Source organism: Sardina pilchardus, chromosome 5 (genome assembly GCF_963854185.1).
Source record: "Sardina pilchardus chromosome 5, fSarPil1.1, whole genome shotgun sequence".
NCBI lineage: Eukaryota > Metazoa > Chordata > Actinopteri > Clupeiformes > Clupeidae > Sardina > Sardina pilchardus.
The window spans coordinates 34,862,249-34,887,644 of record NC_084998.1 but is presented as its reverse complement, the minus strand read 5'-3'; the positions used below and the strand labels follow the sequence as shown (position 1 = coordinate 34,887,644).

General features: G+C 39.8%; 1 protein-coding gene across 1 annotated transcript in view; it reads right to left on the bottom strand.

Annotated features, from left to right (window-relative positions):
- gstz1 (glutathione S-transferase zeta 1) overlaps nucleotides 1–25,396 on the bottom strand; it is a 68,347-nt gene that overhangs the window by 10,783 nt on the left and 32,168 nt on the right. The window contains exons 5-6 of the mRNA XM_062537371.1: nucleotides 21,565–21,690; nucleotides 16,467–16,542 (exon numbers count right to left, since the gene is read on the bottom strand). Of these exons, the coding sequence (XP_062393355.1) occupies nucleotides 16,467–16,542; nucleotides 21,565–21,690 (202 nt within the window). The remainder of the gene's footprint in view (nucleotides 1–16,466; nucleotides 16,543–21,564; nucleotides 21,691–25,396) is intronic.

Sequence of the window (25,396 nt, the reverse complement as noted above, 5' to 3'; positions counted from 1 at the left end):
CTAGGTGACAGCCTAACTAGGCCTACTGAAACATAATCCAAACTTTTGACAGTTGTAAAATGTAACGTGAAGTTCAAATGTGTCACTGTTTGGGAGTAGCCTGCCGTTTGGGAGCTAACGTTATAGCAAGGCAGGTTTTTGTCACGTTCGGTAATTAACAAGTCCCAGTGCGATAACGAACGTCAAATAGCCTACTGTAGTTGGTCTTGTTTGAAAAGGTCTAGCGGAAAACACAACAGGCACCTAGGGCCAGCCGTAGTAAATTCGACCTGGTTTTAAATCTTGGCCTAAGCTAGCTAGCTAAGCTAGCTCGCTAACTCAAATTGATGCACGTTAGCGATATGGTGTTTACTAGTTTATTTTAGCTTACAAATAGAGCATTGATAGCCTAGGTGTCAGTTTAACTCCTGAAACATAATCCAAACTTTTGACAGATGTAAAACGTAATGAGAAGTTCAAATGTGTCACATTTTGGGAGTAGCCTACCGTTTGTGAGTGGAAGCTAGCTAATGCCTTTATTAGTGGAGGACGTAAGTTTGAAACCACAACGAACTTACTCTGCCTAACTGAAGGAGGACGTTTCTCCATGGACATCTAGAAAGCAGGAGAGAAGATGACAGAACTAGAACAGGCCGTCTGCTTAGCTTTCAATCAAGGTAAGAACATTTCCCTGCAGTGCAAGGCAGGTTAATGTTATTCAGTTGTGGTGATTAATTGCCTTTAAATTGAGTGAACCATCTATCTATTCAAAATAATCTAAACGTTTCCCCTATCTGGAAATACGTTAGTTTGGTGCCACCGATTCATATGAGCAGTCGTGCAATGTGTGTGTGATCCAAGTGAAACCATACGAGGCTAGAAACAACCATATTTTTCAAACGATTGATTCCTTTAATTATACATGCAAACAGCATAGGCAGACTGCCTAATCCTAGTTTTTGAAACGATTGAAGATGATATGAACATAGTTTATCCCTTTGCATGCGTTTGCAAACATGCTCTGGGTAGACTTCAAAACGTTTTTTTAATTATTTGATCTGCCATCACTAAGCCTAGTTTAATTAGGCTATAGGCCTATGCATTAATAACCTTGCCTATGATGGACTGAGAAATTTGCTGTCAACGTTAGGCATGAAACGGTAGGCTCAAATTATTTATTTAAAAGACGTAATTTATGAAGTTGTTGTTGGCTTTGCCACGCGTTCGCATCCAGTTTGACGTGTCCGGATTTTCCGATAATGACAGCAATCTCGTGATGGCAATATTGACTTTTAATTTCTGCGCGTGTAAACTAGTCTAGGCTACAGTGCCTGAAGTTAGCTGTGACAGACTAGCCTACTGGTTTTCATAGTTTTAGCCACAAAGCCTGTCTACCCTAGGTCAACTGAATTGTTTAGTTATCACCTTGTCATTTCGCATTTTTCCAGCTTTATCTCCGTGCGCCCCATGTCATTCAAGACGTCATTCAAAACATATTTCGGGATAGCCATCTCACTATGAGAAAACGTATGACGACAGTGCTAAGAGATTAACACATTGGCATGCTTGGTAAACTTGTCTTGCACATAATATTGAGCTGATTTGTTTAGTGAAAATGGCCTGTAGCATTGTGCTGATAGATGAAAAAAGTCGCCTATTTAAAGGCACAGTTTGAATTTTAATCCTAGCTCTCCATTTAGTGTGTGCACTTGAACAAATGATGTAGCTTATAACAGTAGGGCCAGACATTTGTTTTTAGGAGGAAAGGTGATGGACATGTTACTTTGGAAGAAGAGGGAGTGGTGCAATTTGATTTTCTTTGGAACTTAAATATCATCAAGCAACCTCTTCAAACAGCATCAAAATATCAATAGGCCTATTCACTATTATATTGTACAGGACTAGAGCTAGAGGACTAAGGGGGTAGGCTATATGTTATCAAGTAGGTCTATATTAAAACATGTAGTCAACATTATAACTTTATGTTGGTTTAAGTGAAAACAAAGCATGTCATGAACTAGGAAAATCCATGGTTCTACATCATTGTTGGCAAAATGATCATGATAGCTGCCCTACATATTTCAGCCATATCTGGTTTAGTCTTGAGTAGGCCTAGGCTACTTTGCTATAAATTAGTCGTAGACTTATTACGATATAGTCTATGTATATCTATATATATCGAGGGCTGAGAACCACAGGGGCGTAAGTGACATTTCACCAACTTTACAATAGAGCCAAAACAAATCTAACTGCTTATGTTCACAGTTAAAGACCTTTGTTTTTTGTTTTTGTCAATCATTTAATATTTATAAATATTTTACTTCTATAATTGTGTCAGCTAAAAAGAGCTCATCAAGAGCTTTCAGGTGATATATATAACTCAATTTTGACCAAAATGTCACTTACGCAACTGCCCCTTTGGTTCTCAGCCCTCGATATATGTTACAATGTTTATATGTATCACAGTTTATAAACAGTTCTCATAAAAGTCATCTGATGTTATCATTTAAGGGGTCATTTTTGAAAACGTTCTCCTGAGGGTGCTGGGTATATTTTCCTCTTTTTTGTCCTTTGCCAATCACACCCCTGAAACATGGTGTGAATCAATCTCATCGAGTGCTGTCAGTAAGAAAAAGAACAAGGAAACTTGATATGACAGAGCAGCAAACACTCATTTTCTATGCCCCATTCAGTTAACCTAATGATAGTTGCTGGTTCAGTATTCGGCTAAGGTTGTATCAAATTTCCTGGTTCTTTATCCTACAGTGACCTCAAACAACAGGGCTTTGAATTTGTTCACACACAATTTCAATACTGGAAAACTGGTCTTGAAAGTCCTTAAAAAGTGCTTGAATTTGGCCATGACAATGGTGTACAAAACCTGTGCATGTAAATTTAACGGTCTATCATAGCAATAACAGCAACATTTTCTTTTATTTGGACTTCAAAAATACTTTTTATGAGGAACATTTAAAACCCTTGAACTAATAAAGTAAATTAAGTGAGAGGAAGTGTGCGGACCTTTTACTCTTTTTTTGAACATTTAAAACCCTACAATTTATCTTTGTGGCAGAAGGCGTACTTTAGAAATTTCACAGACAAAATTGTTTTTGCTACCCCTAGTCAGAGACAGAGCTCTGGTCTAGGGTGTGGCTTAGGGACTCTATAGTGCCACCTAGCAGATTGTGTTGTGGTTGACGTGTACATTCACGAAAATGAAGCAAATTTGGTGGTTTTACGTGTTATTGGTGTCGCTACTGAAAGATAGAGCTCTGGCCTAGGGTGTGGCTGAAGGACTAAGCGCCACCTAGTTTGTTGTCTGTTGTGGTTGACGTGTACATTCATGAAAATGAACCAAATTTATTGGACTTCTTTCGTATTGCTATCGCTAGTCAGAAAAGGAGCTCAGGCCTAGGGTGTGGCTTAGGGACTCTATAGCGCCACCTAGCGTGTTGTCTGTTGTGGTTGACACATATATTCACGAAAATTAGTCACATTTGGTGGGCATGTGTGTTACTGCTACAGCTAGTCAGGGACAGAGCTCTGGCCTAGGGTGTCGCTTAGGTACTCTATAGTGCCACCTAGCATGTTGTCTTTTGTGGTTGACACATATATTCACAAAAATGAACCAAATTTAGTGGGCATGTATGTTGCTCATGCACAGGCACACCAACCCACACATGTTGCTTTGTTAGATTCCGAAATGTCACTGGTCTCCGCACCGCAGGTGCTCGGGCCCGCCATCGCCGCTTGCGGCTATATTTCTTATTATTCTCTTTTCCTCTTAGCCCGTGCGGCCCTTTTTCACCAACTTGGCATGCTCCAAAACTCTTGTAATTTGGTAGCTACATGTGGAATTACCGTCGCTACTCAGAGACAGAGCTCTGGCCACGGGTGTGGCTCAGGGACTCTATAGCGCCACCTAGAGCGATTTCTGTTGTGTTTGACACAAACATGCACGAAAATGAACCAAATTTGGTGGCCATGTGTGTTGTATTAATCCGAACAACTTTTACATTGAAACTATATAGTAAATATTAAAAGAATTTGAATTATGTGAGATTTTCTGATTTTTGCACATCATGTATTTTGAAACACTTCTCCTAGACGGTTTGTCGAAATCATGTCATTTTAGCAGTAAAATGATCTTGAGGGGTTGCCCAAGAGAAATTGCGAACAGATTTTTGAATTTCAAAAGTATATTAAAATGGCGAGGGTTTGAATCTAGGTGTCTTATAAAAGACACAAAAAGTTGGTGTTATAGGCAGAAAACAGTGACTAATTTGGATGAAATTTGATGGAGTATTAGTTAGTGTGTTTGTAGTGACAGTCATATACAAAGTTTTGAATTTGGTGTTGTTTTTGATTTTTAAAAGCGCATTAATGATTGTGGTGGATACAGTTTTAGCTAAAATATTTTGAAGCGAGTTGATGAATGATTATAATCATATCAAGCTATGCTGCAATTTTGATTTTAACCATGTTAACAGAAAGTGAGTTATTTTTAATTTCGTATTTGCCCAATCACACAGCCCCTCCTCTCTGTCCTTCTCTGCCTCTCTCTCTGTTGCAACTAACAGACACACGCACGCACTCTGTCACCCCCCTTCTCGGGTCCTCCCTAACTAACACACACACATTGACACACGCGCGGCTTTCTAGAGACACAGAGACAGAGACAGACAGACACACACACACACACACACACACACACACACACACACACACACACACACACACACACACACACACACACACACACACACACACACACACACACACACACACACACACACACACACACACACACACACACACACACACACACACACACACCCTTTGGGCAACCGTGGCCTACTGGTTAGGGCTTGGGGCTTGTAGCTGGAGGATTGCCGGTTCGATCCCTGACCAGTCCACAGCTGAAGTGCCCTTGAGCAAGGCACCTAACCCCTGACTGCTCCCTGAGCGCCGCTGGTTGGGCAGGCAGCTCACTGCTCTGAGTATAGTATATTAAAAAGTATACAAAAGTATATTGAAATGGCAAAGGTTTGAATCTAGGTGTCTTGTAAAAGAAACAGAAAGTTGGTGTTATAGGTAGAAAACAGTGACTAATTTGGATGAAATTTGATGCAGTATTAGTTAGTGTGTTTGTAGTGACAGTCATATGCAAAGTTTTGAATTTGGTGTTGTTTGTGTTTTTTAAAAGTGCATTAATAATTGTGGTGGACACAGTTTTAGCTAAAATATTTTGAAGCGAGTTGACGAATAATTATAATCATATCAACCTATGCTGCAATTTTGACATTTTGACTTTAGCCATGTTCACAGTAAGTGAGTATTTAGGTTTATTTGTGTTTGCATGTGTCTTATACTCCATCCATTTAGCTGAGCAGGAGTAGGTGCTCTCTCTCTCAGCTGCATGTCTCTCTCGTCCCCTGCTAATTCTCTACACAGACTCACAGACACTCTCTCACCCCTCCCCCGTCATTCTCTCTCTCTCTCTCACGCACGCACGCACGCACGCGCGCACACACACACACACACACACACACACACCTCACACACACACACACACACACACACACACACACACACACACACACACACACACACACACACACACACACACACACACACACACACACACACACACACACACACCCTCACCCTCCCTCCCTCCCTCCCTCCCTCCTTCCCTCTGGGCAGCCGTGGCCTACTGGTTAGGGCTTGGGGCTTGTAACTGGAAGGTTGCCGGTTCAATCCCCAACCAGTTCACCACTAAAGTGCCCTTGAGCAAGGCACCTAACCCCTCCCCGCTCCCCCAGCACCGCTGGTTGGGTAGGCAGCTCACTGCTCTGGGTCAGTGTGTGATTCACCTCACTGTGTGTTCGCTGTGTGCTGTGTGTGTTCACTAATTTGGTTAAATTGGGTTACATGCAGAGAAATAAATTTCCCTCACGGGATCAAAAAAGTGTATATTCTATTCTATTGATCCATTTGTCTCTACCCCCTCTGTCTATGTCTGTCTAGCGTTATTGCTATCGATAGTCAGAGATAGAGCTCTGGCCTAGGGTGTGGCTTAGGGACTCTATAGCGCTACCTAGCATATTGTCTGTTGTGGCTGACACATATATTCAGGAAAATTGACCAAATTTGGTGGGCATGTGTGTTGCTCATGCACATGCCCACCAACACGCACATGTTGCTTTGTTAGATTCCGAAATGTCACAGGTCTCCGCACCGCAGGTGCTCGGGCCCGCCATCGCCGCTTGCGGCTATATTTATTATTATTATTATTATTATAGTTTTTTCCTCCTTACCTGTCCCACGGCCTTTTGGCCCTTTTTCACCGACTTGGCATGCTCTAAAACTCTTGACATTTGGCAGATACGTGTGGAATTGGTAAAACTACTCAGAGACTGAGCTCTGGCCTAGGGTGTGGCTCAGGGACTCTATAGCGCCACCTATCGCGCTCTCTGTTCTGGTTGACAGACGCATTCACGAAAATGGCCCAGATTTGGTGGGCATGTGTGTTCTATTAATCTGAACAACTTTTACATATATACTCTATAGTAAATATTAGAAGAATTTGAGTTATGATTATGATTATGATTTTTGCACATCATGTATTTTGAAACACTCCTCCTAGACGGTTTATCGAAATCATGTCATTTCAGCAGTACAATGATCTTGAGGGGTTGCCCAAGAGGAATTGCGACCAGATTTTTGAATTTCAAAAGTATATCGAAATGGCGAAGGTTTGAATTATGGCGTTTTATTAAGAAACAGGAAGTTGGTGTTATTGGTAGAAAAAAGGTTATGAATTGGATGTAATTTGGCAGCTACATGTGGAATTGCTTGTGCTAGTCAGAGACAGAGCTCTGGCCTAAGGTGTGGCTTCGGGACTCTATAGCGCCACCTAGCAGCACGTTATCTGTTGTGGACGACAAAAACATTCACGAAAATGAACCAAATTTGGTGGACTTGTGTGTTATTGCTATGGCTAGTCAGAGACAGAGCTTTGGCCTAGGGTGTGGCGTAGGGACTCTATATCGCCACCTAGTGCGTTGTCTGTTGTGGTTGACACATACATTCACGAAAATGAAACAAATTTGGTGGACTTGTGTGTAATTGCTATTGGTAGTCAGAGACAGAGCTTTGGCCTAGGGTGTGGCTTAAGGACTCTATAGTGCCACCTAGCGCATTGTCTGTTGTGGTTGACACAAACATTCACGAAAATGAACCAAATTTGGTGGGCACATGTGTTATTGCCATCGCTATTCAGAGACAGAGCTCTGGCTGAGGGTGTGGCTTAGGGACTCTATAGCGCCACCTAGCACATTGTCTGTTGTGGTTGACACATACATTGATGAAAATGAACCAAATTTGGTTGGCTTCTGTGTTATTTCTATCGCTAGACAGAGACAGAGCTCTGGTCTAGGGTGTAGCTTAGGGATTCTATAGCGCCACCTAGTGTATAGTTTGTTGAGGTTGACACATACATTTATGAAAATGAACCAAATTTGGTGGGCTTGTGCGTCATTGCTATCGTTAGTCAGAGACAGAGCCCTGGCATAGGGTGCGGCTTAGGGACTCTATAGCGCCACATAGCGTGTTGTCTGTTGTGATTGAAACATATATTCACAAAAAATAACCACATTTAGTGGGCATGTGTGTTGCTCATGCACATGGCCACCAACCCACACATGTTGCTTTGTTAGATCCCGAAATGTCACACGTCCGCACCGCAGGTGCTCGGGCCCGCCATCGCCGCTTGCGGCTATATTTATTATTCTTATTATAGTGTTTTCCTCTTACCGGAATGTTTTGCCCTTTTTCACCAACTTGGCATGCTCTCAAACTCTTGAAATTTGGCAACTACCTGTGGAATTGATACCTCTACTGAGAGACAGACCTTTGGCCTAGGGTGTGGCTCGGGGACTCTATAGCGCCACCTAGTGCGTTGTGTGTTGTGGTTGACACATACATTCATGAAAATGGCCCAGATTTGGTGGACATGTGTGTTGTATTATTCTGAACAAGTTTTACATTTAAACTATATAGTAAATATTAAAAGAATTTGAATTATGTGAGATTTTCAGATTTTTGCACATCATGTATTTTGAAATACTTCTCCTAGATGGTTTATCGAAATGATGTCATTTCAACAGTAAAATGATCTTGAGGGGTTGCCCAAGAGAAATTGCGACCAGATTTTTGAATTTCAAAAGTATATTGAAATGGCGAAGGTTTGAACCTAGGTGTCTTATAAAAGGAACAGAAAGTTGGTGTTATAGGCAGAAAACAGTGACTAATTTGGATGAAATTTAATGGAGTAGTAGTTAGTGTGTTTGTAGTGACAGTCACATACATTTTGTTATGTTGTTTGATTTGATGTTGATTGTGTGTCTCAATAGCACATTAATGATCGTGGTTGACACATAGTTTTACCTAAAATATTATGAGACGAGTTTACAAATACCAATACTCATAATAACCTATGCTGCAATTTTGACTTTAACCACATTAAAGGGATATTCCGCCATTTTTGGAAATACGCTCATTTTCCACCTCCCCTCGAGCAAAACAATCGATATTTACCTTGTTCCCGTTCATCCAGCCATTCTGTGAGTCTGGCGATACAACTTTTAGCTTCAGCCTAGCATAGATCATTGAATCGGATTAGACCATTAGCTTCTCGCCTGCTAGCTTCATGTTTAAAAGTGACTAAGATTTCTGGTAATTTTCCCATTTAAAACGTGTCTCCTCTCAAGTTAGAAAGTGCAATAAGACCAATTGAAAATGAAACCTGGCGTTTTTCTAGGCTGATTTGACATGGAACTACACTCTCATCTGGCGTAATAATCAAGGCAACTTGCAAACTACTGGCACTACTACTGCTTGTTGTCTATGGGGACTATTTTCAGATGCTGCGTACGATATCACTGCGCCTATGGTACGTTTGCGTATTTAGCGTATTTCCTAAAATGGCGGAATATCCCTTTAACAGAAGTCCCTTTCCCACATGAGCGAGACATCCGGATGTCAAACGGATATCAAACGGGTGGCTGTATGTGGGAACGCAAAACTCGGGTATTTTCTTACCCGGAACTCACCCTACTAGCCCCCTAGTACTACTTCTAGATGTTACCCGGGTGCGCTTAGGTGGGAACGCAGCCGGCACAGTTCTGGGTAGAGATGGGGGGCGTACCGATGACGTATAGAAATGCGCCCTTGCAGCCTGCTTGCAGCGCGAGGCAGAAAGTACAAATTGCCATGGTAACGATAAACATTGCCCTACGAGTACGAGTATGAACACAGACGAGAACACCGGAGTACAGAAAACAGTGACATTTTGTTGTGTACGTACAATAAAAATGTAAACTAATCACGTTGTTGTGTTTGTTGCGGGACAGGCAGGATTATCCTTGCAAACGTGAATAGCTTGAAGTGTTGTCGATTAGCTTGCAACTAGCTGTTTATTACAGTGGTTAGCAATTAACAGCTAATAGTTAGCGACGTTGCTGTTATTTAGCATTGTTGCTTTTTGTAGGAGTTGGGAAGGAGCCTCAGACCTCTGTGTGCTGTTTATATATTTTCCAGGTGTGTCATTATTTTCTATTAATTTGTTGTGTTGGATGTTTATACCAGAGAGGGTTGAAGTAGAGCTTTGTTTATACTGTGGTCCTGGCGTTAGCTATTTTTTCCTCTATGCTAGCTCCCGCTGACTAGCGAGCTAACTACTTCTGTTGTTTCATGATGTTTTGGATCTGATGTAACACAGCACAACAACGCGTTTATTTAGTGTCATCTCCCTCCCCCTGCAAGTGCTGACATTGCCCCACCCCTCGCAGCTCCTACTCTGGTCTAGTGTGAACACAATTACCCGTATCTCACTCGGACATAAAGCTCATGTGGGAAACGTCCGTGTCGTGCCTCTACCCGGGTAAATATGTCCGGGTAACTTCTAGAAGTTATGTGGGAAAGGGACTAGAAAGTGAGTTATTTAGGTTTTCATATGAGGATGGCTCTGTGTCACGATCTTTCCTCATCCGCGCCTTCATGTTGGTCCTGTTACACACACAGAACCACATTCAACCGCACACACATTACACACGCGCAAGCTTTCCAGAGAGTTACGCACACACACGCCCTCCCCCTTGTCCCCTCTGCCTCTACCCCTCCCTCTCTCTCTTTCTGTCTCTCTCTCTATCTTAGCTCCATGCCCACCCACCCCCCCCCCCCCCCTCATTTGCATACCGACCCTCCACACACTCTCTCGCCCATCCCCCATGCCTCTCTGGTGGTGGTAAGGAGGCCAACAGATGATAACCCAACTTGAGAGAAGGCACCACAATCCTGCAACTTATTTGCCATGTGTGTGTGACAACACCTTGGTTAATAGATCTTAAACTTTCCTTAATATTGGACAATGATTAAAGAAGGCTTAAGAACGCTCTGTCGTGTTGTCTGCTGTGGTTGACACATACATTCACGAAAAATGAACCAAATTTGGTGGGCTTGTGTGTTATTGCTATCGCATGTCAGAGACAGAGCTCTGGCCTAGGGTGTGGCTTAAGGACTCTATAGCGCCACCTAGCGCATTGTCTGTTGTGGTTGACACATACATTCACGAAAATGTACAAAATTTGGCAGGATTGTGCGTTGTTGCTATCGCTAGACAGACACAGAGCTCTGGCCTAGGGTGTGGCTTAAAGACTCTATAGCGCCACCTGGCGCATTGTCTGTTGTGGTTGACAGAAACATTCACGAAAATGAACCAAATTTGGTGGACTTGTGTGTTATTGCTATCGCTAGTCAGAGACAGAGCTCTGGCCTAAGGTGTGGCTTCGGGACTCTATAGCGCCACCTAGCAGCACGTTATCTGTTGTGGTTGACACAAACATTCACGAAAATGAACCAAATTTGGTGGACTTGTGTGTTATTGCTATCGCTAGTCAGAGACAGAGCTCTGGCCTAGGGTGTGGCTAAGGGACTCTATAGCGCCACTTAGCGCATTGTCTGTTGTGGTTGATACATCCACGAAAATGAACCACATTTGGTGGACATGTGTGTTATTGCTACCGCTAGTCAGGGATAGTGCTCTGGCCTAGGGTGTGGCTTAGGGACTCTATAGCGCCACCTAGCACGTTGTCCATTATGGTTGACACATACATTCACGACAATTAGGTAGGCTTGTGTGTTTTTGCTACCGCTAGTCAAAGACAGAGCTCTGGCCTCGGGTGTGGCTTAGGGACTCTATAGCGCCACCTAGCCTTTTGTCTGTTGTGGTTGACACATACATTGATGAAAATCAACCAAATTTGGTAGGCATGTGCATGAGCTTACACACATGTCCAAAAACAAGTACGTGTTGCTTTGTCAGATTCCGAAATGTCACAGGTCCGCACCGCAGGTTGACACATTTATGAAAATGAACCAGATTCGGTGGACTTTTGTGTTATTGCTACCGATACTCAGAGACTGAGCTCTGGCATAGGGTGTGGCTTAGGGACTCTATAACGCCACCTAGGGCATTGTTTGTTGTGGTTGACGCAGACATTCACGAAAATGAACCAAATTTGGTGGGCTTGTTTGTTATTGCTGCCGCTAATCAGAGAACGAGCTCTGGCCTAGGGTGTGGCTTAGGGACTCTATTAGGAATAAGAAAGTGTCGTCACAGCCGTGAGCGGAGCTCCGCCCAACGGAGCTCCTCCCATGGTTGGAAGGATGGTCCTGGATACCGGCGGGAAAGCGTCATTGTTTTAAAGTCGTGTGTTGTTAACCCAGTAGGTTCTTGCAATTCCGCACAACTTAACAATGGTTGGAAATCACTGCTGTGTGAAGAACTGCTCCCGTACATCTCACGATTACACTGGAAAACATAGGAACAGTGGACTAGTTTTTCAGGTTTCCTAAATGGATTCAGCATCAGGATGAGCAAATCTCTGACCTGTCAAAGAGACGACGGATTGCTTGGTTGGCTGCGACATGAAGAAAGGACCTTTCGACTGCATACCCCAATCGATGAAAGTGTGTTATCTGCATTTTCACTCAGGTACGTTCTTTAAAAATGTTTAACGTCTTAATGTTTTTGTCTCTTAAAGCTACGAAGTTACCTTAGCCTATGTTGCAAACCCTGCAGTGCACCTGCATTGCAGCTAACTATCTAGCAAACTGTTGTCTCTTCGAAACAACTAAACTAAATAAAAACGAGTCCATTAAAACGTAGTTTAGATTCTGCTCATGACATTATGCTACCTTGTTAGTGGAATATGGTCAATGTAGTGCGTTTCTCTCTCTCTTTGTTCATAACACCAGTGGTTCCCACCCTCTTTTGTCTTATGTGCATGAGTTTCTGCCTAGCTAGCAAACTTTTGTCTCTTCGAAAATGCTCAATGGCCAACCATTAATGTTAACTACAGAGTAGAGATTCTGCTAATGGTTCCCAACCTCTTTTGTCTTGTGTACCCCTTTATTTTGCATGTGTTAAGTGGTGGTTTTTCCCAGTGTAAAGCATTGATTGCATATATTTTTTCATAATCTATTTACAATTCTGTTGTAGGTAAGCCATCATATGTGATGTTGGAGAACCACCCTGACTCGAAACCATCCTTGCTGTTAGGCCACAATGATGTTAAAGAGACAGATGAAGCCAGATATCAGTGGCAAGCAAAGCGCAGGGATGAGCACCGGATGAATTAGAACTTTCTGAGTGGTGATGATAACACAGTGAATATTACACAGGGCTTCCAAACGTTGCATTGTTCCAGACGCTTCTACTCACCCTCACTCCATATCTGCCTTAATTTGTTTGAAATAAATGCTTGAAACAACTTGATATGACTTCACAATATTTATTGAGAACTGAATATAACTTATAAAAATGCACACACACACACACACACACACACACACACACACACACACACACACACAGTAAAACTTGTAACAATGCACACACACAGTATAAAAAGGAATAAGGGCATTAAGCTATGTATCGATATAAGAATATAGGAATAAATACAGTATGTACATTTACACATAAATAGATGCCTTGTTGTGCCTGTCATGGACACCAACAGGCACAGGCAAGATGCAGGTAGTGCAAGGCAAAAACAAAGCCTACAGGTGCAGTGGGCCGAACACACTTGCCCCGACGGTGTGAAGATCACTGATGGAGCAAGAGGAGGCTCACTGAGTCTTCATGAATGCAGGACCTATGCATAAGACAGAAAGTGTTAGTATTTCAAGTTACAGTCTACACTTTAGACTACCATGTGTCTCATACACCTTGCATTCACACTGTTAATGGCCTTAATCTAATCAGGACATGTACACCTTGCATTCACATTGTTAATGGCTTATTCTAACCTGGGCATTTACTTCTTGCAATCACACATTTAACTAGGCTACCCCCATTTAACTACCCTAGCCAACCCAGAATTGGTTTGTAGCCCCCAGCACAGTAACCTACAGTATGTCATTGGGCTAAAATCAAATGACAACTAAATACATAGCATAAGCTAGTGTTTACAAAACAGTCGATTTCTTTGTCATTTTGGTCAAGACGTGTCTGTTAAATGCAATGCAATTACACTAAAATGCATGAGAAGAGTCGTACCTTTGCCAGAACAACGCTGTTTTCACCACCTGGAGGCTTGTAGATGGTCAAATCCTGCACCCAACCACAGCAGAAAGTCTCATAACTTTCTAACGACTTGTGGCTTTTGAACTCTCTCATAGTGTAGTAACTTTGGATGCTGGAGAGCTTCAAATATTGCTGCTTTGCGCTTGGTATAAGCTTGTCCTTGTACGGTCCTTGTAGACTATAATCTAGACTACGGCTTTGATGCGTCTCTAAACCATAGACTGTACACAATCTAAACGTGCCTCTTCGGAAGGCGTTGCCCCTGGCAACCAATGATACATCCTTCCAAGATGGACGATAGGCTCAGCCCCCTCCCAAATCGTCACGTGGTCGCTCATTCCTAATAGCGCCATCTAACGTGTTGTCTGTCGTGGCTCACACATACATTCACAACAATGAACCAAATTTGGAGGGCATGTGTTATTGCTACCACTAGTCAGAGACAGAGCTCTGCCCTAGGGTGTGGCTTCGTTAGATTCCGAAATGTCACAGGTCCGCACCGCAGGTGCTCGGCTAGTGGTAAATGCCGACATTCCTAACCCTGCTCACAAGTGCCACCTGGTGGTTGTTTGGGTCATTGCAGGTTCACTTGGGAAAAATAAATAAAATACACGTGATTCACGCGTGAGGTCTCATGAGAATCTCACGTGAAAGCGGCCAATGTCAACCAACACCCACTGTATTTGGTCTATTGGACCCATCCTTGCCCCTTCTCTTGTCTAAGTACTGGCTCAGAGAGCTCTTGACAGCAACAACAACAACTTGTCCGTTGGTGAGGAGGATGGAGAGAGTGATGAGGATGAAGTGATGGAGGAAATAAATATAGAATATCTCTTCAATGATGATGACGAAGATGAGCAGTGTAAAAAATAACCATTACATTACATTTCTGGGCTCAGAATTGTATTAAAAAATGTGTCCATTTGTCTCTGTAAGTTATGCCACTTTCTATCATATTTATATTTTTCGAGTTTGGTGCCAAGGGTTAAAAAGTAAAGCATTTGGACATTGAATGATAAAGAAATAGCAGGTTGTGAAAAAAAATGCCCTATGAGCTTGAGAAACCCCCCCCCCCAAAAAATGTTGATCCTCTACACAGTTTAGGCCATTTTTTGCTATTTCTGTCCAGTTGTCAAATGTCCTTACCTATGTTAATTTCAGACACCTATCAATGTGCATTATGGTAGATATTTGACCTATGTGAAGTTTGAGTCTGTAATAAGTCATCTAGAAGCTTTTTGATTGACTAGGATAATCTCTGTTAAAATGACTTAAAATATTTTTTTCAGGATTTCCTTATTCTCAGGGCTAAACAGGTAGTCCAACCCAAACTTTTCAATTTTAACATTCATATTCATATTTTACACATCCAGACCTTTCAAAAATATATAGTTATGAAAAAAACAAACACCCTACGTGCTTGAAAAAATGAAAAGATAGTTACATACAGTACAGACCAAAAGTTTGGACACACCTTCTCATTCAAAGAGTTTTCTTTATTTTCATGACTATGACTATGACTGAAAATTGCAGATTCATACCGAAGGCATCAAAACTATAAAGAACCTAGAATATAAGACATGTTTTCAGTTGTTTCACATTTTTATGTTAATTATATAATTCCACATGTGTTAATTCAAAGTAGCCACCTTTTGCTTTGATTACTGCTTTGCACACTCTTGGCATTCTCTTGATGAGCTTCAAGAGGTCACCTGAAATGGTCTTCCAACAGTCTTGAAGGAGTTCCCAGAGATGCTTAGCACTTGTTGTCTTTTCCCGGGATGGCCAGTTTCTTTGTAGCGCTTGATGGTTTTTGCGACTGAACTTGGGGACACTTTCAAAGTTTTCCCAATTTTTCGGACTGACTGGCCTTCATTTCTTAAAGTAATGATGGCCACTCGTTTTTCTTTACTTAGCTGCTTTTTTCTTGCCATAATACAAATTCTAACAGTCTATTCTGTAGGACTATCAGCTGTGTATCACCCCTGACTTCTGCACAACACAACTGATTCCCAACCCCATTTATAAGGCAAGAAATCCCACTTATTAAACCTGACAGGGCACACATGTGAAGTGAAAACCATTTCAGGTGACTACCTCTTGAAGCTCATCAAGAGAATGCAGAGTGTGTGCAAAGCAGTAATCAGAGCAAAAGGTGGCTACTTTGAAAAACTAGAATTTAAGGCATATTTTCAGTTGTTTTACACTTGTTTGTTAAGTACATATTTCCACATGTGTTAATTCATAGTTTTGATACCTTCAATGTGAGTCTACAATGTCAATAGTCATGAAAATAAAGGAAACTCATTGAATGAGAAGGTGTGTCCAAACTTTTGGTCTGTACTGTATATCATATATATATTTTTTTACATATAGATACATATATATTTTGCTATCCTTTTGCCATTTTTGTCCATAAATAGGGTCAATGTGGTGTCAAATGTCAAATATAACCATTTCATGCAAATCCTGGGGTTAGACATACATGGAAAAATGTGTTCATTTGTCTCTGTATGTTGTTTACTTCAAATGCTATGCCACTTCTATATAATTTTTCGATTCTTCGGGTTCCGGTGGGGTGCAACAAAGGGTTAAAAATGAAGCCTTTGGGACATTATTTCAGCTTGGTACCTGGCAGATTCTGAAAATAGACACTAAAAAATCAGGTGGCATAAAAAAATACAGGGGGTGCGCATGGACTCCTGTTACTACAAGCACTCCATAGGGTATTATAATAAGTAGATAAGCAATATTGTTTTGAAAGACCTGATTTCAACATACAATAGTGATATAAAATATATCACATGAAAGACAAAAACGTAAGGTTTTGACTCACCTTCAAACCCACGCTGAATGAAATGGTGGGCCCATGAATCTTTCTCAGCACCAATCTTTTTGATCACATAAAGGTTCTAAAACATAAATATCAATTATGAACAAAAACAATTTATCTTTTAAAATGATTATAGCGCATTTGTTTTTTCTTTGAGTCGAGTTCACTGAACCTTATGAGGGTTGTACAGGTTATAATAGCATGACACAAATCTAAAACACTTTCTTTCTGATTTGAGGAAGCAAATGTTTGAATCCAACTGAACCAAACCAAAGAAACCAAAGATAACTCGACCGAGCACTCACTGGTGTGTCCAATTTTCGAGTCTCTTTTGAAGGAGACATAGAAGGGAAATCGTTTTTATCTTGGGTTTGATGAATTAGGAGAGGTTGTGCATAACCAATGAGCTATCATGAACATCAGGCATGTTTGTGCCACCTTCATATGAAAATCTTGAACTTAGAAAGAGCCACTAAAAAATTAGAAATTAGACAAATTAGGCAAATTAGAACAAAGCCTACTTGTAATGTCAAATATCGCAAAGCCATTGAAGTTCAACTGTGATTGCCAGAGAGGGCGCCATTTAGTCAAAAGGGCCAATCAATACTCAGCCTAAATATAAGCTTTTAATCGGGCTTGTAAAATTGCAATTGAGCTTATTTTTTATAAATCAAATTGAATATACTATTTTAACATCAGAGAACACAGTACAATACTCAATTCATCCATTTGATGTGCTCTTTAAGGTTATTTGGAATGATTACTTAAACTACCTTTTAGAAGGCTCCACTGTAGATATCACCAAGCACTGAGGTATGGCTACGGATCTGAATATTGCAATTCCCACTCTACTGTAGATGAGACAACCTGCATGCACACCTAAGAGATTGATGATCTGATTTATTTCCACATGAGGCCTGAAAACATCAGAATCCATGTGCTTTTTTACAGTTTACATGTTCATGCTGCACATCAGAACTGCAACATTGGAATTGGGTCACATTTAATTGCATAAAAGTGACAGAGCCCTTAAACAGCTCAATTTGGGAGAGACTGAAACTAACACATATATTTGTTCTACCTGTGCACTCAACACAGGTGATATTACTAATGATCTACCTGGCTGCTAATTAGGATACTAAAGGGTTGGATCAAATACTTGGCAGGACTTTTAGGCTGCGTTCAGACTGCAGCCGAATCTGATTCAAATCTGATTCCTTCTCATATCCGATTTTTAGGGCTGACTGTTCACACTGCAGTGTCCAAATCCGATATGGCTCTGTTCAGACTGGGTCACATTGGCAACAAATCTGACAGGTTGCTGTAGCAACGAAAACAAATGTTTCTGCCATCAGGAGGAAATACTTGCTAATTTGGTGTGATTAAACATAGAACAATACAACAAGGTGAGTGTTCATTGAATGCATGCATGCGTGTGAGCATTTGCGCGACATAAACCGAAACTAATCGGTGGCAAGCTCCGCTTCAAACTGTTAGAAGGCTATTTCATTATTTAACGGCATTTAATAGAACAAATTGGATTCTTGCAACTTCCATAGAAACAGAGCAGAGACTGTATAATGCTCTATTTAGCATTGAGTATTGTTAAGTCACGTTTAACATAACATGGTCAAAAGACATAGCCGTAACGTTGCTCCACAACTCGAAATAGGTGGGCGGTCACGCACGTAAAGTCACGTCATGGACAGTCAAATCCGATCTGAGTGTTGGGAGCTGTTCAGACTGAGACGCATCTGTCCATATACGATACGAATGCGATATGAAACTACCTCCTGGATGTGGTTTGCAACCGTTTGCAAAAATCGGATTTCATGTGACCTGCCACTATTCAGACTTCAAAAGTGATATCCGATTCAAATCTGAATGGGCTAAAAATCGAATTTTGGCTGGCAGTCTGAACGCAGCCTAACTTTCTGAACCTGAGATGTCCACCTCTGTTAATTGTTTACTATTTAATCGTTATCGATAGCAATTCACACATGGCCATAATAAATGTGCTCATCATCTAGGCCCTATCAGACCCTTACTGTACAACGAACTGCATTGTGACAGGGAAACTGCGTTTATTCCCCGCAGTAGGCTACTGCAATATTTGTCTGTCCAGAATATTGCATTGTGCAGTACAATGTAGAGTCAGGGTAAACCTATTGGTCTTTTGTTATTTGCATTGCTGATAGTTATAAGCTGTGTGCCTATTGATTGGTATGTTATTGTTTATACATTTATGCACATTTTGCACCATACTTGAATGCGCCTTACAGATCTCTCCAGACCAATGAAATTGAGTTTGCCCTTTCATTTAGCATGTATAAAAATGGAGAAAACAATGATTAATTCGGAAAACGAATTATTACTGAAAACTTAGGCCAACATGGATGTGTGGGAAAACTCTGGTTTCACTTTCACTTTCAAACAGTAAAACAGCATGTCTGCGTGACGTTGTTCCTATTTGCCTTATGTCTGTTTGCTCGTTGAGTTAAGGACACCCTTCCCTAGCTGTTCATTGCATGTTTGTAGAACAGTTAGAAGGAATTATTTTCAAAAATGAAGGAGGGGAAATGTTTTCCAAATAGCCTACCCTGCTACATACAGTCCCATCCAAAAGTGTTGGAACACAATGCTAAAGTTGACTATATAAAATCAGCTTTTGGAAATTGATCTTAATGCCTTAAATAAAAAACATGAGGAAATACCCAACCTTTAAGGACACCAATTTTCTCTGTGAATGAATACCTAACGGGTAACACTTTACATTACAAATCGGTAATAAGTGGGTAATGTTATGGTAATATGTATAACATTTCATGGTAATAATATTTTTAAACCACATATTACAAATAATTAATGTGTAATTTCTAGACAATTACTGTGCAATTACCATACAACAACAATGCAAATAACTTGGGTTTAACCCTCTAACCGCCCGGGTTTTTTTGGATTTTTGCATACAAAATTCAAAAGGCCATGGCTTGAAAGTGGTCAGAGATAAAGTCCTACTGTAAATGTGAAAATCATTGAGTATGAACTAAAGTTTATAAAGGGAGTAAATTTACTCATCTAATTTGCATATTATGACGTCACAGGATGGCAATAGCGTCAAATTATGCACATATCAGTAAATACTGATTGTTGAACACATTTGAGCAGTTTTACTTTGATTTTTGTCATTTCTCCGACATAACAAATAAACAGGACCACAGCCACATGTAAACCAATAATAGTAAACTATTAGTATTATCACAATCCCTATGTTACTATATAATAAAGTAGCCTGGTCAAATCAGTTCCTATCGCGGATGACTTTGTAGTTCTTCAGAGCTCTATTTTTACTAGACCTGCTGTCTGTACCATGTCAATTACAGATACTATCATCATGATTATCACTGGCACCAAGCACACCATGCTTATTTGAACCCTTTGGTCAACATTGCTGCAGGTAAACATTGATGTACACACGCAAAGACCCACCTCCATTCACAGACGCATCTTGACTGTCACTGCCAATGAACGACCGATCATAATCTCCAAAAGGCAGATATTCTCCTTCAGAATCATGAGTAGGTGAATGGCAGACCCAAGACTTCATAACACACGACTTTGTTTTTTAACATTTGCCGTTTTTCTGCTTCAATTTGTGCATAGCGATCGCGCATTTCACTTCCGCGTTATAAACAGGAAATGCGTCTTTTTTTTTTGTTTCTCGCGAGTAATACAGGCACTTCCTGAAAACTTTTTTACTCGAATTTGGGCTTGAATCGAAGCTCTGGATGTCTGCCAACTAGTGGTGGAGAGTACAAAGGCGATTTGTCACCCTACTCGGATCTACCGTCTGTTTTAATCAGTGATGTTGCTTGTCGCCGTACGGCGCCTTGGGCGGTTAGAGGGTTAAGGGTAAAATAAAATGGTAATAACTGCTGTAAATATGTACTTACTGAAGCAATAGATATTTAGGATTTACTTATTGTGACATAATATGTGACCTGTTATCTGTTGTTATGATGAAATAAATGAGGTAATTTCACAATAACTATATGGTATCAGGGCTGTAAAATACTGTTTTGTCTTTTCGAAAGGTTTTCTGTACTGTGGGGAGTTGTTAAAATCCTTTCGAAAAGACAACACAGTATTTTACAGCCCTGATACCATATAGTTATTGTGAAATTACCTTATTTATTTCATCATAATAACAGATAACAGGTCACATTTTACCATCAAACTGACTACCACAAAAACGTTGACGATTGTGTAATTGTGCCATAACACTTAGAAGTTACTATGTAATTTAGTCCTTCATAGCACCATAATGTTGGTATAATTACAGAAATATTATGTCACAATAAGTAAATCCTAAATATGTATTGCTTCGGTAAGTACATATTTACAGCAGTTATTACCATTTTATTTTACCCAAGTTATTTGCATTGTTGTTGTATGGTAATTACACAGTAATTGTCTAGAAATTACACATTAATTATTTGTAATATGTGGTTTAAAAATATTATTACCATGAACTTGCATATATATTACCATAACATTACCCACTTATTACTGATCTGTAATGTAAAGTGTTACCGAATAACGTATCATAAATAAATAAATGTTTTCCTTACCACAGGTGTCATAAGTATTGGAACACCTACAGACATTACTACAGAACAAAATGCAGTCAAGGTGTATGTTTGTGTTGGGTTTTACAACGGCATCGAACACGGTTCAGCCCGTCATAATCAACGACCTGAACTATCAGTTTTAGAATAGATTATACTACTTGTATGGACGATAAGTTATAATTTCAACATCAACAGGCAAAAATTGGATGTCATTAGATGCTATGTCTGATATTTACATGATAACATGTATTCAGGAAAAAATTATTGTTTCTTTCTCTCAGTCTTGGTAGTTGAATTTCAAGTCTAAATAATTAATCCATTAGTGTCCACTGCCGGTGCTTGAAAGAAATCCTCCATGTGATCATTACTATTGCAAAAACAAAAAATCCATTTTGCATGGACCCTAATAATGAGAATAAAAGAAGTAAGGTTCTGCAGCTTCGTTGCTTGGACCGCTAATTGAGGCTGACCTGCAATGGCTGGATTCCAGAAGCAATGATGTCGCAGATCATGCGCACCTGGGCACGCTTTTTGGGGTCAGGTGGAAGAAGATGAGGTCCAGGGCGTGTTTCCTCAATATACTGGATGATGGCCAACTAGGGGAAACAAAATTTCCAACCATTGGTGCCCAGATAATCAATGCTGGCTTATGGGACATTCTTTCATAAGACCCATCATGAATCATAACTCATAACTTTGCAATAAAGGTAATTGAAGCTTTAACATAAACTAGAAATGCAATTCCAAGGAATTACCAGTGCATGAAAATGCAAAAAAAATTATAGATAGATAATGTAGATATGGTTACTAAGGTGTAGCTAGGGTAAACATGGTGGTTGCATAGTTTAAAGAGAGTTGATAGTGTTAAGGTAGACATTTTAAAGCTTAAACATTCCTGTTCTAACTTAACTAATGATTTCTAACAGGTATTCTAAAATGTTAACTATGCTAACAATGCTAACCAGGTTAATAAGCTAACTTAGCTGATGATTTCTAACAGTAATGTTAAAAATGCTAACTATGTTAACAATGCTAACTATGCTAACAATGCTAACCACGTTGATTGGCTAACTTAGCTAATCCTTTTTAGCAGTAATGCTAACTATGCTAACAATGCTAACCAGGTTGATTAGCTAACTTAGCTAATCATTTTTAGCAGTTATGCTAAAAATGCTAACTATGCTAACCATGCTAACTAGCTAACTTGCTACTGAGGACTTCTATTTTGAAACATTTGTTGATAGGGTATCCATGGCTGCCACTATCAGGAATAAAGAAGTTACTGTAGTAAAATCATGTTGGTTGCTATGGAAACGGTCATAAACGCTTAATTTTGATGGTTGCTATGTTGGTTGCTAGGTACATGAAGGTCTCCTGTAGTTGACTGGAGGCATAGTTGATGATAACTGACAGTTGGAATGGTTGAACAGTTAAATAGTTAAGTAGTTTCAATGGTTAAATGATTTAATAGTGTATTATTGCAGTGAGGACTTTTATTTTGAAACGGTTGTGGAAAGAGGAAACAGTTTAACAGGATATGTAGTCTTCACAGAGAGATTGTATGCTTAAAGCCTGAGAGAGAGGGGGCTGCTGCAGGTGGCTATGAACACCTGGGATAGGATTCTAATTACTTAACGACCCGTTTGTGATGTCATAGAGGCCAATGTTAAGTCTATGGGAAATTTTTAAATAGTTTTTAATTTATAGTTTAAAAAGTATAAAAGTTACAAAGTTGAAAAATACATAGCAGCCTTCTCCTATTGAATACCTACGTTGCAACGTTTGAATGAAGTTTCTAGGTTAAACGGTTCAAGCTGAATAGAAAAAAATAATTTGGTAAGCAGAATAATAACTAAAAATGCAATTCCAAGGAATTACCATTGCATGAAATGCAAAAATAGATAGATAATGTAGATATGGTTACTAAGGTGTAGCTAGGGTAAATATGGTGGCTGCATAGTTTACAGAGAGTTGATAGTGTGAAGGTAGACAGTTTAAAGTTGAAACATTCCAGTTCTAACTTAACTAATGATTTCTATTCATGTTAAAATGTTAACTATGGTAACAATGATAACCAGGTTGATTGGTTAACTTAGCTACTGATTTCATGCAGTAATGGTAAAAATGTTAACTATGCTAACTATGCTCACAGTGTTAACCAGGTTGATTAGCTAACTTAGCTAATGATTTCTAGGAGTTATGCTAAAAATGTTAACTATGCTAGCAATGCTAACTATGGTAACAATGCTAACTTAAACTAACAATGCTAACCAGGTTGATTAGCTAACTTAACTGATGATTTCTAGCAATAATGTTAAAAATGCTTACTATGCTAACAACATTAAAATTGCTTACAATGCTAACCAGGTTGATTAGCTAACTTAGTTAGATGTTTTTTTGTAGTTATGCTAAAAATGCTAACTATGCTAACAATGCTTACCATGCTAACTAGCTAACTTGCTAGTGAGGACTTTTATTTTGAAACATTTGTTGCTAGGGTATCCATGGTGGCCACTATCAGGAAACAAGAAGTTACTGCAGTATAATCATGTTGGTTGCTATGGAAACAGTCATAAACGCTTAATTTTAATGGTTGCTATATTGATTGCTAGGTACATGGAGGTTTCGTGTAGTTGACTGGAGGCATAGTTGATAACTGACAGTTGGAATGGTTGAACAGTTAAATAGTTGCGTAGTTACAATGGTTAAATGATTTAATAGTGTATTATAGCAGTGAGGACCTTTATTTTGAAACAGTTGTGGACAGAGGAAGTAGTGAAACAGGATCTGTAGTCTTAATGAGATTGTATGCTTAAAGCCTGAGACAGAAGGTGCCTCTCATATAGCGTTTACGCGTCCTCTCTCGCTCCTCACTGATCTACATAAAGAATGATGCAGCGGCAACAATGGGGTAGTCTAGCCCTTCTTCTATCTTTCTTTATGTAGATCATTGAGGATCGAGGAGCGAGGGAGGACATATAAACGCTGCTTGAGAGGGACCCACAGTAAATACTTTAAAAGTTGTATGTAGATAGTCTAATTAATGTTGATAGACAGAATGTTTAATGGATGTTGATAGGCAGTTTGTTTAAGATATTGATTGACAGTTTAATGGTGGATGAGTGAATGGTCTGAAGAAGATGAATGGATAGAAGGTTGGATGGAATGTGCCTTATATTCTTGTTAAGAGAGACACTGATACAGCTCTCTGAGAGTAGTTGATACAGGTGTAATCAATTTAACTGGCTAGTCTTAAGAGAGCCAGAGTGTATATGCTTAAAGCCTGAGACAGAGTAAATAATTTAAAAGTTGAATGTAGATAGTCTAATTAATGTTGATAGACAGAGAGTTTAATGGATGTTGATAGGCAGATTGTTTAATAGATGTTGATAGACAGTTTAATGGGTGGATGAGTGAATGGTCTGAAGAAGATGAATGGATAGAAAGTTGGATGGAATGTGCCTTATATTCTTGTAGAGTGGAGAGACACAGCTCTCTACTGAGAGTAGTGGATACAGATACAGGTGTAATCAATTTAACTGGCTAGTCTTAAACGAGCCAGAGTGTGCTTAAAGCCTGAGACAGAGTAGATTGTTTAAAAGTTGAATGTAGATCGTCTAATTGATGTTGATAGGCAGACTGTTTAGAATAGGTGGATGAGTGAATGGTTTGAAGAAGATGAATGGATAGAAAGTTGGATGGAATTAGGAAGACTACAGTTGATACAGGGGAACAGAAAATGTAGTCTCAAGAGAGCCAGTGTATGTTAAAAGTCTGAGAGAGAGAGAGAGAGCTGCTGCACCTGGACTGGCCACCTGGCGTAAGATTCTAATTGTTGCCGTGATGTCATAATGAGCAATGTTAAGTCTATGGGGGAAATTGTAATAGTTTTTAACTAATAGTTTAAAAAGTATAAAAGTTACAAAGTTGAAAAATACAAAGCCCACATCGCGTAAGTAAGACCTACGCGACAAAATTTGAATGGAGTTTCTACGTTAAGCGGTTGAAGCTGAATTGTGTGCGTTAGAAGAAGAACTAGAAATGCAATTCCAAGGAATTACCAGTGCATGAAAATGCAAAAATAGATAGATAATGTAGATATGGTTACTAAGGTGTAGCTAGGGTAAACATGGTGGTTGCATAGTTTACAGAGCGTTGATAGTGTGAAGGTAGACAGTTTAAAGATTAAACATTCCAGTTCTAACTTAACTAATGATTTCTATTCATGTTAAAATGTTGATTAGCTAACTTAGCTAATGATTTCTAGCAGTTACGCTAAAAATGCTAATTATGCTAGCAATG